At 47.9% G+C, this 12,636-nt stretch overlaps 1 protein-coding gene across 8 annotated transcripts in view; it reads right to left on the bottom strand.

Annotated features, from left to right (window-relative positions):
• The window catches only part of sbno2b (strawberry notch homolog 2b), a 45,855-nt gene that overhangs the window by 19,245 nt on the left and 13,974 nt on the right, over positions 1-12,636 (bottom strand). For 6 of the 8 annotated variants that reach the window (XM_040183591.2, XM_040183595.2, XM_078108651.1 and 3 more), the window contains exon 4: positions 8,890-9,013. In XM_040183591.2, the coding sequence (XP_040039525.2) occupies positions 8,890-9,013 (124 nt within the window). Of the gene's footprint in view, positions 1-3,738; positions 4,686-8,889; positions 9,014-9,471; positions 9,638-12,636 lie in introns of those variants that run through there. The other 2 variants (XM_040183596.2, XM_040183597.2) reach the window with 2 other exon arrangements.

The following is a 12,636-nucleotide window of genomic DNA, read 5'->3' as shown; positions in this document are numbered from 1 at the left end:
CCACACTGAATATCTATGTTTGCTGCAGAGGGAAAAGGCTTGAACGTTAAGAGGCGGATATTCTCCCCTCGGATCCTCAGCCCGTCACCGCTTCCTGTTGGGAGTTGGATGCGGGGCTTTCCCGGGGCGGGCGAGTACACCTCCCACGGCCCCCGCTGCACAGCGCACCCACGTGCACACACAAACACACACCTCGCATGACCTCACCGCATCCGTGGCCGTCCTTTACCACTGTGAAGGTCTACGTCACCTCCTCGCACCGTCAGTTACTGATCGCTGATATGAATCTGCATGACGCTCAACATCAAACGCGGCGACTTCATCGGCGTCACAAGAGGTGGGTGAAGAAATGTTCACTTGCATAAATCCCAGTCATCGGAAACTACAAGGCGTGTGTGTGTGTGTGAGGTGGTGGGATGGAGGGTTATTAAACCAGCCACCACTCATAAGCGGACTAAAACAACCCCCATCCCAGGCCTTCCCCTCTGGGGTCAGCTGTTGACCTTGTCCATGTAGTCAACACGAGCTGATTGATGGCCTGTGTGTGTGTGTGTGTCTTTTCATGTTGTGTGTGCCGGGCCAGGAACTAAAAGGCCACCAGCGGTGTGTCCCCGTCTCTCTGTCTGGGTTGTGTTATGCAGAGATGTCTGCGTGGCCTACGTCCCTCTCATACCTGTTGGCGGGGGGGGACTTTTAATAGCTCGGCTCGAGCATCTTCCTTTTCTTCAAGCAGACGGTGCATTTTCAAACCAGGTCTTTGTCTGGTAAAACTCCAAAGAGTGAATATAAAAGGCTCAAGAAGCCACATTCAGGGAGCCTGTCTTTGGACGATACAAATACATCGTTATGTGAGGAAATACTACACACATATCACGTCCTATTATGACTCCAAGTTAGTTTTCTCAGACAATTCAAACATCTCTCTTGATCTTGAAATGTCAAAGTATTGACATTGTAGTTTAAGAATTCTTACCAAGCCAATTGTCACTTGTTCAATTGACTGCCTTGATACTACAAAGCCAAAACAAGCTATATTCATGGAGTCTTTTTAACAGCAGTCAGACCTCTTCTGAGTTGATCGGGTGCCGGTGCGTAAGAGCTGCGCACACAAAGCCTTTTGTGAAGCCGTCTTTGTGTTGAAAATGACGCCGCGAGACTTCGGCCTCCTGTCACAGAGCTCTGATCCAGCTGCCAATGTGAGAGTGTTTTACAACTGGTTTTAAACTCGCCAGTCACATGAGCTCACGCCAAGAAATACATTCAAACGAAAAGTCTCAGGTCTGAAGCCCAAACTGATGCGACTCAATGCTTTCTAGTCTGATCTTTATGTGATTTTCATTCCCCCGTTGAGACCCAGCGTCTCTCTTCTTCTCAGCTGTGATGGAATTAAAGCATGCAGGCGGAGCCGCCGGCGCCGATATATCGATCCGGAGAAAAACCTTAAGATTCCTCTTCTCCTCAGCAGAGGAGGACAAGCAGCGCTGAACAGTGAGGAGACAATGAAGGAACCGAGGGAAGAGGCAGAAAGAAAAGAGAAGCGATGAGACTTCAGGCCTGCTGTGGTTGTGAACTCAACCACAGACGGGGGGGGAGGGGGGGGTAATTGGGGGGTGGGTGGGGTGTTGTAATAAGGATGTGCTGGCATCAACACAGACTCATCTGAGCTGTTCAAATCTGTATTCTGCAAACTGATGAAAAAAAAAAGGAATTGGTGATTAAGATCAGCATTACAAAAACAAAACAAAAAATCACTAGCGGTCTGAAACTGTGTGTGTGTGTGTGTGTGTGTGTGAGAGATAAACACATTTTGCCGTGTTGATGCAAGATGACGTCTCGCATCAGCACAAATTGCAACATATTCCGCAGGACTTTGCAACAGGGTGAGACGGAAAAAAACAGACCACGTGACGTTAAAAGAGCTTGAGTTGCAGTTAAGAATACGGAGGACAAAAAGAAACTCATTTGCCTTCTGCGATCTCTGATAATCTTAAGAAGTTGCCACTTTCACACACCTGTGGTCAGTGGACTACGACGGCGCTGTGACCGCGAAAAAAAATACATTTTCTGCACCAAAGTCTGTCTGTTAGATTAACATTTTGCCTTTAACAACTATGGTGCCTCCTTTAATGGCGATGTCACAAATACAAATACAAAAAAACCCAGCTCACAAATATATTGAAAAACACATTGTGCATTTCTAAATAGAATAATGCGCGATAAACAGTGAGTCAATCATTCTGAGACTTGAAAGTCTGAGCACGACACTGCAGGGGTTAAAAAAGGGTTACAAAGTGGAGTCACGGTCTTAGAAGCAGAACATTGTCGTCTTATCATCACGTCAGGTGACCACACACACAAACCAAAACTAGAACAAACCCCTCTGTGACATCATCACGTTTAACACAAGCCACACGGGACGGATTTACTGCACAAACTGCTTTTTAACAGGCAGCTAGAACCAGCGCGGCTGCCGCCTGTCAAGAAGTCTCTCCACCTCGCCCCCCCCCCCCCCCCCCCCCCAGTTATTACAGCTGCTGTCATTATAATTGACCCTGATGTGCAGAAGTGACTCGGCGAATGAACGACGTTGGCAGACAGATGCGCCGTGTGGCAACTTTTTTTATATTTTCAGCCAAACACATCTGCATGTCTGTCATCCATGCGTTATTTCCTCCCCCCCCCCCCCCCCCCCTGTCTCTTCACCACCACCACTCATTGTCAGCCCCCCCTCATGCGCTCACTCGTCCTCCCCCTTAGGGTTCATTCACTTCCCGTAAGCAGCACGCTAGGACCTGCTTGAGGTTTATCGTACTACCAGGAAACTGACAGCATGGGCCAAGCGAGTGGCTGCAAAACAAAAAGAAAATACTACAAGATTCTTTTCATCTGACGGAAAAAAATACTGCTGAGTAGGAGAAGAAATGCTCAAAATCGGTCCGTTAACAATAAAGGCATTCTGCAGCCTTAGAGCAACCGCTCCACTGACACAATGTGTTTAATGACAAGCAATAAAGACAAAGCGCTTCTATTCACAGCGCTGTCCAGGAGCGGTCATATTTAACATCCACGCTGTGCAGCTGAGAAGATATCAGGTTCTGGCCTTTACTGGAAGACAGCAGGCGGGTAATCAGCCTCATCGTTCCTGGCTGCAAACCGAGTCTCAGCATCGCACGCGGGCCCGCCAGCGAAGACATGCCCCCCCCCCACTTTCAATAGTAAATATAATATTATTAGTGTTGTGTGCAGACAACAAACAAGGAGACTAAAATTCTGTATCAGGAATGAGTCTTATTTTAAAATTAAATTAAATGAATTGAACAAGCTTCTTTAGGATCAGCCAGACTTTGGGAACAAAAATAAAAGACGGATTTAAAATTTCCATCTTTAACTTGCCACTAACTGTTAAACAGAACGCAATGTGTTACTTTAATCCCCATGTAGGTCCACACAGACTAAACGGAGTGAAGAAAGTTTACAGTTCACCTCCATTAGTCTTCTGATACGACGGAAGTATGTTCAAAATCCATTCAAGGAAGTTCAAATGAAAAACAATGAAGTACTTGTCATATCTGGAAGCCACTTGATAAGAACAAAAAAAAGCCTCTCCACACAAACGGCTTTCGGGTCGGCAGTATTCCTAATCAGCAGTTTAGTTACCGACAGTGAGATCATTCAAAAAATGACAGTTTACAACAAAAACAACCTGAATCCGTAAAACATGAAAGAAGCAGACCGTACCTTGGGCAGCGGTAGTCCCAGCTCACAGTACAATTTAGTCCAGAGCTGCATGGCAGACATGGGTCCAAACGCTGCAGCGTGTGTGCGTTTGTGTGTTGGGGGTGGGCAGGGGAGAGAGAGGAGGGGGGTGGGGGGGTGTCACACGCATGCAGTCCCGCTTCACCTCGGCTCCCTGAGTGCGACCGCCCCGTCCATGTGTCGGTATCCACCTTACAGCTGGCGCACTTCCACCCAGCAGCGGACTCTCACTCGCCGCGTGTCACAGTTCCTCTCTCCGGTTCAACACACACACACACACACGGGCGCACATCTGCCTCCACCCTCAGGTATGCTCGAAGCCAATGAGCTCACGCCGCTCTCCCAGACGGAGACATGGGTGGGGGGGGGAACGGGGGGGGGTCTAAAACACGCTTCCTGCTTGGGCAGGACGGCCAGGTGTTGGCATGGAGGGCTTAGTCATGGTGACTGTGGACTAGTTCCTAAAAGCTGTAAAGGAAAGACAACGGTGGTTGGAGAGCGAGTGAGAGCGCACAGCCGGGGAGGGGAGGGGAGTGAGGGGAGGGAGGGGAGGGAGGAGGGAGGAGGGAGGAGCTTTCAGGAAATGATGCTTTTGTTGGTAAGTGACTAGAGTTACTGGCAGTCAGGCCCATTTTACTGTACATGGTGTAACTCAACCGCATTCGTAGTGTAAACATTGCTGCGCTGTGGACCCGGCCGCCGCTCACGCCCCGCTGGGTGCCGCTCGCTTCGACGGGCCCGGACCGGCGTTCCAAGTATATTTAGACTCTCTGACGGACTGTTTTAATAATCCACAGCTCGTGAGGAATGGTAATAATTAGCATTTTGAAACATTTTGAGTTGAACGGCTCAGATGCCATCATTTCACTGAGTTAAAGTCAGAGGAGCAGGTTCCGTGGTTAACCAGGCCGGAGCTGTCCCGTCCCGGTTATTGATCGGGCTTTAGGTGATCTAAGGTGTCCAGCATTGTCTCGTTACATAAATGGAGGCGTGTGTCACTTCTGGGAATGCAGCTCCCCGCGGGCTCGAGTTGCCTGTCGGAACAATCTTTATTCTTCATTTATTTATTTTATTATTAAAGCTTTATCGTGGTCATCAACTTCAAAAGAGACGTGTCAGGGTTTCCGTGCTAAAAAAAACCCTCCTTGAGCGAGGAGAAGACCGCTGAAGTGGTCAGAAATGGATGAAAGGGTCAAGTGTAGGCTGTGCCGGTTCACACACTACTTCTACATTGTCACAGATGACAACACACAAATACTAATCATGGAGGGTCATCGGCGTTTACTGGAAGTGGGGCCGCGGAAAGAAATATATTCTGGGAATCTGCTCGTGCCGTAACGTTAATTTCCCTGACTGGAAAGTGATGTTCACAGAAGGACATTAATAAATGAGGGAAATCTGGGACTCAAAAACAAGGATTACTGTGATGTGTCTCCGTAAGGACAGAAGCAGCGCGCGCGGGCCTCCGGGAATACGCGATATCAGTGAGGGTGGCGGTGCTGTGATGGGGAGTCAGACTCTCAGAAGACCGAGTGGCGCCTGTCCATGATGTCATCGTGGTACGGGGAGTGGGAATCCTCTGAATAATGTCAGTGTGTGTGCGCGTGGAGTTAATCATTGATGAGCTTCTTCATAAAACTCAAACTCACCCGTGCGTCCCGGCCCGAAGACGGTTCTCACAGACCTTTGTCAGCGAGAATGGTGGCGTGGCCGCTAGAGACCACGTGCGAGCAGAGTTTGATCTCGTATCCCCTTCTGATTCTCATCCTGGTTCCAGATTTATAGAGATGCTATAAACGAAACGATATCTTTTTGGAAGTGGGTGCATATTGTAGAGATAAGTTGAGCTGCTGTGGATCAGTGGATCAGTTAAAGCAAACTGTGCACACACCAACGGACCCTTTGAATTAATCTTTAATTTCCTTTATTAAACTGGGTCACTTAAAGATGATACAAGTGTCGGAGTTCCTTGAGAGGAAGTAATTCGGGAGACTGCGTATCATGATGTCTGCGCCAGTAAAATGAAATCAGCTCCGGAGTGAAACTCATTGATAAATATCTCCTTGTAATTTAGCTTTGCACATTTAACTTCTTCGCAAGCAATTGGATTCTGAAGAGAATTGCAGGACTAATGGGTTTGATCTTTGCCCATCTGTGCCAAATAAGGATGTAATTATGGATCAGCTGTCGAGTCTGTGGGATTTAAAAGTTGTCCAAAGTCAATGCGTGATTGGAACGAGTAGACCATCTGCAGCATGTCTCTGCGCCTGCTATTGCTTAATCAGCTTTCAGAGTAATTGGCTTTTTCTCTGTGTGGAGATTCAGGTTCCGTGTTGGCGCTCGTGGGTTCCCCCCCCCCCCCCCCCCCCGGGGGTTCTCCCACTTTGAGCAGAATGTGTGGGATAATGCCCCCTTAAATCCCCTTTGACAAAAAGCCCGGACCAATAATCTCCAGCTGCTCCTCACAGTTCAATACCCGCCCGTGTGTTCAGGTGGGACGGACTCCAAAAGGAGACGCACATCAACTCTTCCTAGAAGTTCTCCGTGCGTCTGCAATATTGAGAGGAGAAAGAACGAGTTTGCAGCGAGAAACGTGTGCACGTACAGTACATGGCGTATACAGTGTGTGTGCACGCCGGCAAAGCTCAGCCTTTGAGGTCGGTGGTTAGTGAATGATTTTTTCTTCTTCTTTTTTTTCTGTCTTCCAGTAAGTCTTGTTTTCACGCTCTGCATGAAGGTTCGCGTCATTTAGCTCCGCCGATGGCCAAACTGAAGACAGGTGTGCACGAGTCACTGTGGTACAACTGTCCCTCAGACCGCAGAGAGTAAGTTCTGAGGGGCTGTGTTTTTCGTTCAGGTTCCCACCAATCAGAAAATGATGAGGCCTCGATCGGTTTTGTCAAAGTTTCCACTGTTTATCTTCCTTTCCCTGTGCCCAAAGCCGTGTTTTGATAATGCTTCATTTTAGGGCGTCATTAGTTCTCCAGTAACTCCCAAGAAAGGATTTCATGCGTTACGGTTATTTTTTTCAGTAATTTTCCTGGAGAGGACGGTGCAAATCGGCGCGGATGTGTCAGATCATCAATTGCTGCATTGGGTTTTCTTTTACAAACAGAACCATTTGACCTCGAGGTGAATATCTCGCCCACATGCTCCCAACAGCGCGCTTCCTCACATTTACAATACGAGGACATTCCATCGCAGCCTGAATGTGACCGACCAAGAGATGTCACTCGTGACTCGCCAGCTCCGAACCGAAACAAGGAAACGGCTGACATAAACACGGCAAGTCGCCCGACAAACGGAACCACCTAAACAAAGTCCCGCAGTCACGAACGCCCCGTCAACGTCTTCTGGGCCTGGTGGTTCTCAGCGGGTGGAGGGAAAGGAAATAAATGCGCTGCTTCGCGAATGCCTGTCGTAGGAAATAATGTGGTGTAGTTCGGCGCGTCGTGGCGAGGGTGGGAAGGAGAGTGGAGGTGGCGGATTAGTCACGGTGACCCCGTGACTCCCATGTTCTGCCTCACGTGGCAGCAAGGAGGGTCCAACGGCAGAGAGAACAGCTGAGAGAGTACAACACAACATCTCTCTCTCTCTCTCTAGAACAATCCACGTCTCCACTACCGGGAAAACAAACTTGCGACGTCTCAACCGACCACTTTAACGTTACCAGGAGCACTAGCAATTACTTAAGGAAGGACGCCAGACGAGCTAAAAGAAGCAAATAGAAAACGAGGGAAACCCCACGTGAGTCACAAAATCCATGCCAGCGTGACAAGGCAAGCTGAGGTCACTTTCTTGTATATGAAAGGCTTTAAATCTGCTCTTTTGTTCCCAAAAGTTGTTTTGATGTCCGGAGTGAGCCTGACATTCGCTAGAACGCCATTGGCATTTTTATGGGATTGATCAAAAAAAGTAAAAGTGCACCACACAATTAAAAAAAAGAGAAATATTTGCTGCATTCATGAACTGGACACAACACTTATTATTATTATTTTTTGTGTTAAAAATGTGATTCATGTGTAAAAAATATAGTGTTACGTTACGTTATCAAAGGCGGTAAAACTCCAGCGAGTCAAATAACTCCACTGAGCTCCTGCAAACACGCCCTCGATGCCAAATGAGCTCATTTATGGTTTGTGATTCATCTTACAAATAACATTCCCTCAAGCTTTAGAATGAATTAAGTTTCATTATGTCACAGACTTGCAGACGCTGCAATACACCAACCACTACTAATAAAGCCACGTAACTTTTTCTCATTATTTGTCACCTTGCTTTCATTACGCTGGTTTATATTTATTGAAAATAAAGAGCATTATAAAGAGCTATAAGACCATTTCATATCATCCAGTGAAAAGCCACCAAAAATGTACAAACAAGTAAAGAAATGCCTTATTATGATAATAATTATCATCATCATTCGCTGCTTTGGGCCCATGTTGAACCAGGAAACCCCCTTCAGGTAGACTCCCTACTGTCACACACGCTGATCATAAAAGGGGGGGAACTGCGGCAACCTTTCTAAAAAACTCATCATCACAGCGTTTCATTTTTAATGTGCAGCTCTGATCACCTCGAGCCGAAAAGGCCTCGGATTAGAAACGCGCCGGCCTGTTTCATTACAATCGCCGCCATGCAAATGACGGGGTAGTAACCCCCTCGAAAAGGGTGAGGTAAAGCGGAGCACCTCACCCTTTTCTCACGTCACTTATAGTGACGTGCCGGTCGGAGATAACCCCCAAAGACAGAGCGTCCCGGGTTTACCTGGCAACCACTTGTGAAGACGCAGGGAGGAAGCTTGGCAGGACGTCAAATTACAGCGTCTTGTTAATAATGACATGCCTGGGCAGGAACGGGGCAGGTACCGCCGCACTCGTCTAGACAACAGCAAGCCTTTAATCGGGCTGCTCTTTGGCAAATGAAGCCGAGCGACGTGCACGCGGAACGCGGGATGAAAGGAGCCGGTGGGAGGCGCCCGGCCCTCTGATGAGCAGGTAAACGGGAGGGAACAAAAACAAGGACAAACAAACTAGAATGGACCCAACTGTGTTGTCACATGGGCTCTCGTGGCCACTACGATCAGTCAGCGCCGCTTTAACCGAACGGTCAAGAAACAAGACAGATACCAACCTGGGGGAAGTCTCCGTTCGGAGGGAGGACGAGGCTGGAAAAGTCCACTTCGGAGAATTCCGAGTAGTCGTCCATGCGCACACCCGTGGCGGGGGTGGTAGTGCTGCTGTTCAAGTGGTATTGCCTGGAGAAAAGGGGGAGATGGGGGAGAGAAGCTTTAGTTTGTTCCACAGCCACCTTCTCCAACACAGATTCACAGCTTACGGCGGCCATGCAGCGCCTTCCGTGCCCGGGCTGTGGTCCGTGGAGTGAGCGTCACGTGTGGTCAAGAGCTACGGTCCGAGCGGTTAATCATCTGACACCAGCACTGCTGCATCGCATCGAGCGCTCAGCGATTCCAGCGTATCCTGAAATTACGGCACGGATTGAATGACGGCGGAGCGGAGGGATTTGCCCCGTGTGTCTTTACTAACTCAAAGAGTCTGAAAAGTATCCAGGTGTTCAGAGCCAACGGAGCCTCAGCTGTCAAAGATACCAGACGGATTTTGTAAGAGAGAGAGAGAGAGAGAGAGAGAGAGAGAGAGAGAGAGAGAGAGAGAGAGATCTACAGAGAGTTAAAGAATGGAGAAGAGCAGCTCCTACCCGCTTAGTAGACAATATGTCCAGCTTGCATTCTCGCTGAGCATAGTGTTGATGACAGACAGCCCTCTCACGACCTTCTTCACGGATAGAAGTCCCAACACGAGGGAGCGTTTCTGTTTCTTGTTGAGTACGAGTCGTCATTAAGCAACCACCGCCCCAGGCTGAAGGTTGCCGGCAGTTCGTCATAGCGAAAGTAAAACTAACTCCTTTGCTAAAAAAAAAAAGGTGGAATTTGAACCGTACCCTCGCCTCGTTCCGCCCACGTTCCTCTCGGCCAATCGTGCGCCAGAGATTAGGATCAGAGGGATTGATTCGGGACGAAGCCCCGATCCCAGGATATCACGACCGTGATGTGATGACAGCAGAGGTTCAGGCTGGACGCCGTCAGCTGCTCTCCAACCGCCCCGCGGCTCTCAGGCCCACCCGCCGTTGGTGTTTGTGGAGATTTTCCACTACTCCGCAGTCCGGGGTTCTGCACCGATCAGCTCTAAAGCCGTGTTATTCTTTCACAATGTCTCATTAACGCATCGGCCAGCCATGTGACGATGCCATTTTTAGACACTTCGCAAATCCCGACAGGCCGCCGTCTGCTGTATTTGTTGACAACGTCAGAGGGATGAAAGGGACCTGCAGTGCTGAGGAGCATCCTTTATATTAAACAATAAACCAAAAGAATAATCCGTTACACCTTAAGTTAGTAGCGACAATACATAAAAGGTAGGGCTTGATCAGGAAAGAGATTTACTTTACAAAGAAATCAAATTCCACTCAATGACTTTTAGGTTTTAATTACAAACTAACTTCATAAGAACAATTTCACTGCTTTCTGTGGTTCCGAATAAGTAATAATTACACCCCATATACATATAACACTGCAATGTTTCTACTTCTTAGTTCAATAAAGTTTGTTGGATGGATTTTTTTGTTTGGAAGAATATTTTAATTTAAATGTGACAGAATCTAAAGTTCCTTCTCAAGGAGCAAAAGAAACGGTAAAAAAAAGAGGAAAGTTGGCGCCTCGCTGCATTTTTGTGTAGTTTAAATATACTATCTTGGGCCCGTATTCAAGTACGCTTTACAAACTATTCCAAATGTTTAGTTTCAAAAGAACAGTCGTCATTAAAAGACGTTTAGGGAAGATACACTGTGTGGGAACATAATCCCGACAAAAGAGTGACTCGGAAGAGAGTGACGCTGCTTCCATAGAAGGAAATGTGTATTGATTCCTTAAACTGAACTGGAGCTCTGAGGCCACACGGTTAACAATGAGCTAACTATTCAGGTTCCTTGGAAGAACACTTCCTCGGAGTCTAAACATTGCGCAACAAGGGAACTTTGATTCACAGCGCCGGGACGCACTGCAGGCAGACGAGAGAAACAAAGCAAACCCTGGAGAAAAGACCTTTACACAGCGGAGGGGCTTGAAGGCCAAGAGCGCGTGTCGAGGGGTTTTATTGTGAAAGGTAAGGGTGGGAGGAGGGGATGTGGCCGCTGCCTTCTGGCGTTTGGCCGTGGACCCTTGAGTTGCCGGTTCATGAACAAAGCCGCATCGCGTCCCAATTTGCACAATGAGGTTGGCTGTTGCCTTCATGCGCAGTGAAAAGCGCAAATAAAATGGACCTTTTGGGTTAACATAATGATTGGTGTGAAAAAACGATCACCTCACTGAACGGTGTCATTAACCAAAAAAAGGAAAATGGTAAAAAGGCCTTTTTCTGTGTTCTCAAGCATTCTCGGAGCCACGTTAACCACCAAACAAACTCCACAACCTCTGAGCCTTCGTGATTGATAACAATCACAAGCAGATTCATGGTCGGCTTCTCTTTTTATTCCACTCTAAACAAACACTCCAGTACGATCTTAACAATACCACCATAAACTGTTGTTGAGATGAACATTTTTCAGTTCATTAATATAATACACAGTGTCGTGCATTTTACTGCATGCCGATGTTTTGTTATTCCATGTGGTCAGTGAACGTTGTGAGGATGTTGACCACCTGACCAGCACATGAGCGCAGAGCAACACTCCGTAAGAAATAGGCAACGAACCCAAGCAGAGACCAGTGTCAGGACATCGAGCTCTTACAGATAGTAAGAACTATCTGGAATTTTCCTTCGGTTTGGACCGAGAAAAACGCTGCAGGGAGAAAAGGAGCTTTCAGAGAGCTGGTGTGTTATATCGTTTTTATGATGTCTGAACTCTGTAAACTCCAGCGGTGTGACCTGTAACAGACCGACATACTCAGACTCATACTAATGAAAGTTACAAAGAGTGACCTCCCGACCAGCGCCACGCTCTGCTCCGCTCACTGAATAATGCTGAAGTAACACCTATTGAGACCATTGTTCTTTGGATCAAGGCCTCGACCACAAAACATTGAAGTCTATCGTGACATCAGTGCGCGACTGTTTGAACAGTTTGATGTCATCAAAATTCAGCTCTGAGTCAACCTGAGAACCACAGGCCGCGTTCTCACGTCATCTGCTGCTCGAGCTTTCAAAGAAACGCACAGCGCTGCCACTCGAGCAGGCGCTTCCTCAGATATGTAGCGCGCGGGTTCGCTGGTGACTAAATCCAGTCAGTAGAGATGATTGATATCTTATCATTAGAGAGTATTTCCCATGTTTCTTTTCCTTGCAATGCCTTTTTGTTTACACTGGTGAAAACAGTAACAGGCGCACGCAGACAGTATTTAGGACTCTAGATGGCCGCGTCACAGCGGCAGACACGCAAAACCCACATGTGAAGCCACTACAGTCAAAATATTAAGTCTTACTGAGACACGCGAGCACCACATGGCAGTGGTGTCTTTAATTTCTCTCTGGCTTACATAGTTTGGGCCTCTTTGCCTTTTCCCTGCTACTGGGGTCGCTGACGTGTTGCTCAAGTGTCAACAACACAACATTTCCACCCTCTTTAGGCGCAGGGTTTCACAAACGCTGGCGGGACCGGCATCCAAACACGGCCCGACGTAAAAAGGCATGTTGACCAGTTGCGGGGGAAGGACAAGCGGTGACCGTCAGGCCAATCGTCTGCCGGCACACAGCAGTCGGGGGCTCTACAGACACCAGCGGATTCTGGGCGAGATGTGTGACATTCTCTCTCACGCAAACACTCCTCACGTGGGAGGAAAGAGACAAACATCTCTCATTGGGCGGTGAT

The sequence above is a fragment of the Gasterosteus aculeatus genome, chromosome 8 (genome assembly GCF_964276395.1).
Source record: "Gasterosteus aculeatus chromosome 8, fGasAcu3.hap1.1, whole genome shotgun sequence".
Taxonomy (NCBI): Eukaryota; Metazoa; Chordata; class Actinopteri; order Perciformes; family Gasterosteidae; genus Gasterosteus; species Gasterosteus aculeatus.
Note: the sequence above shows the minus strand (reverse complement) of the source record. Positions and strands in the feature narration are given on the sequence as shown.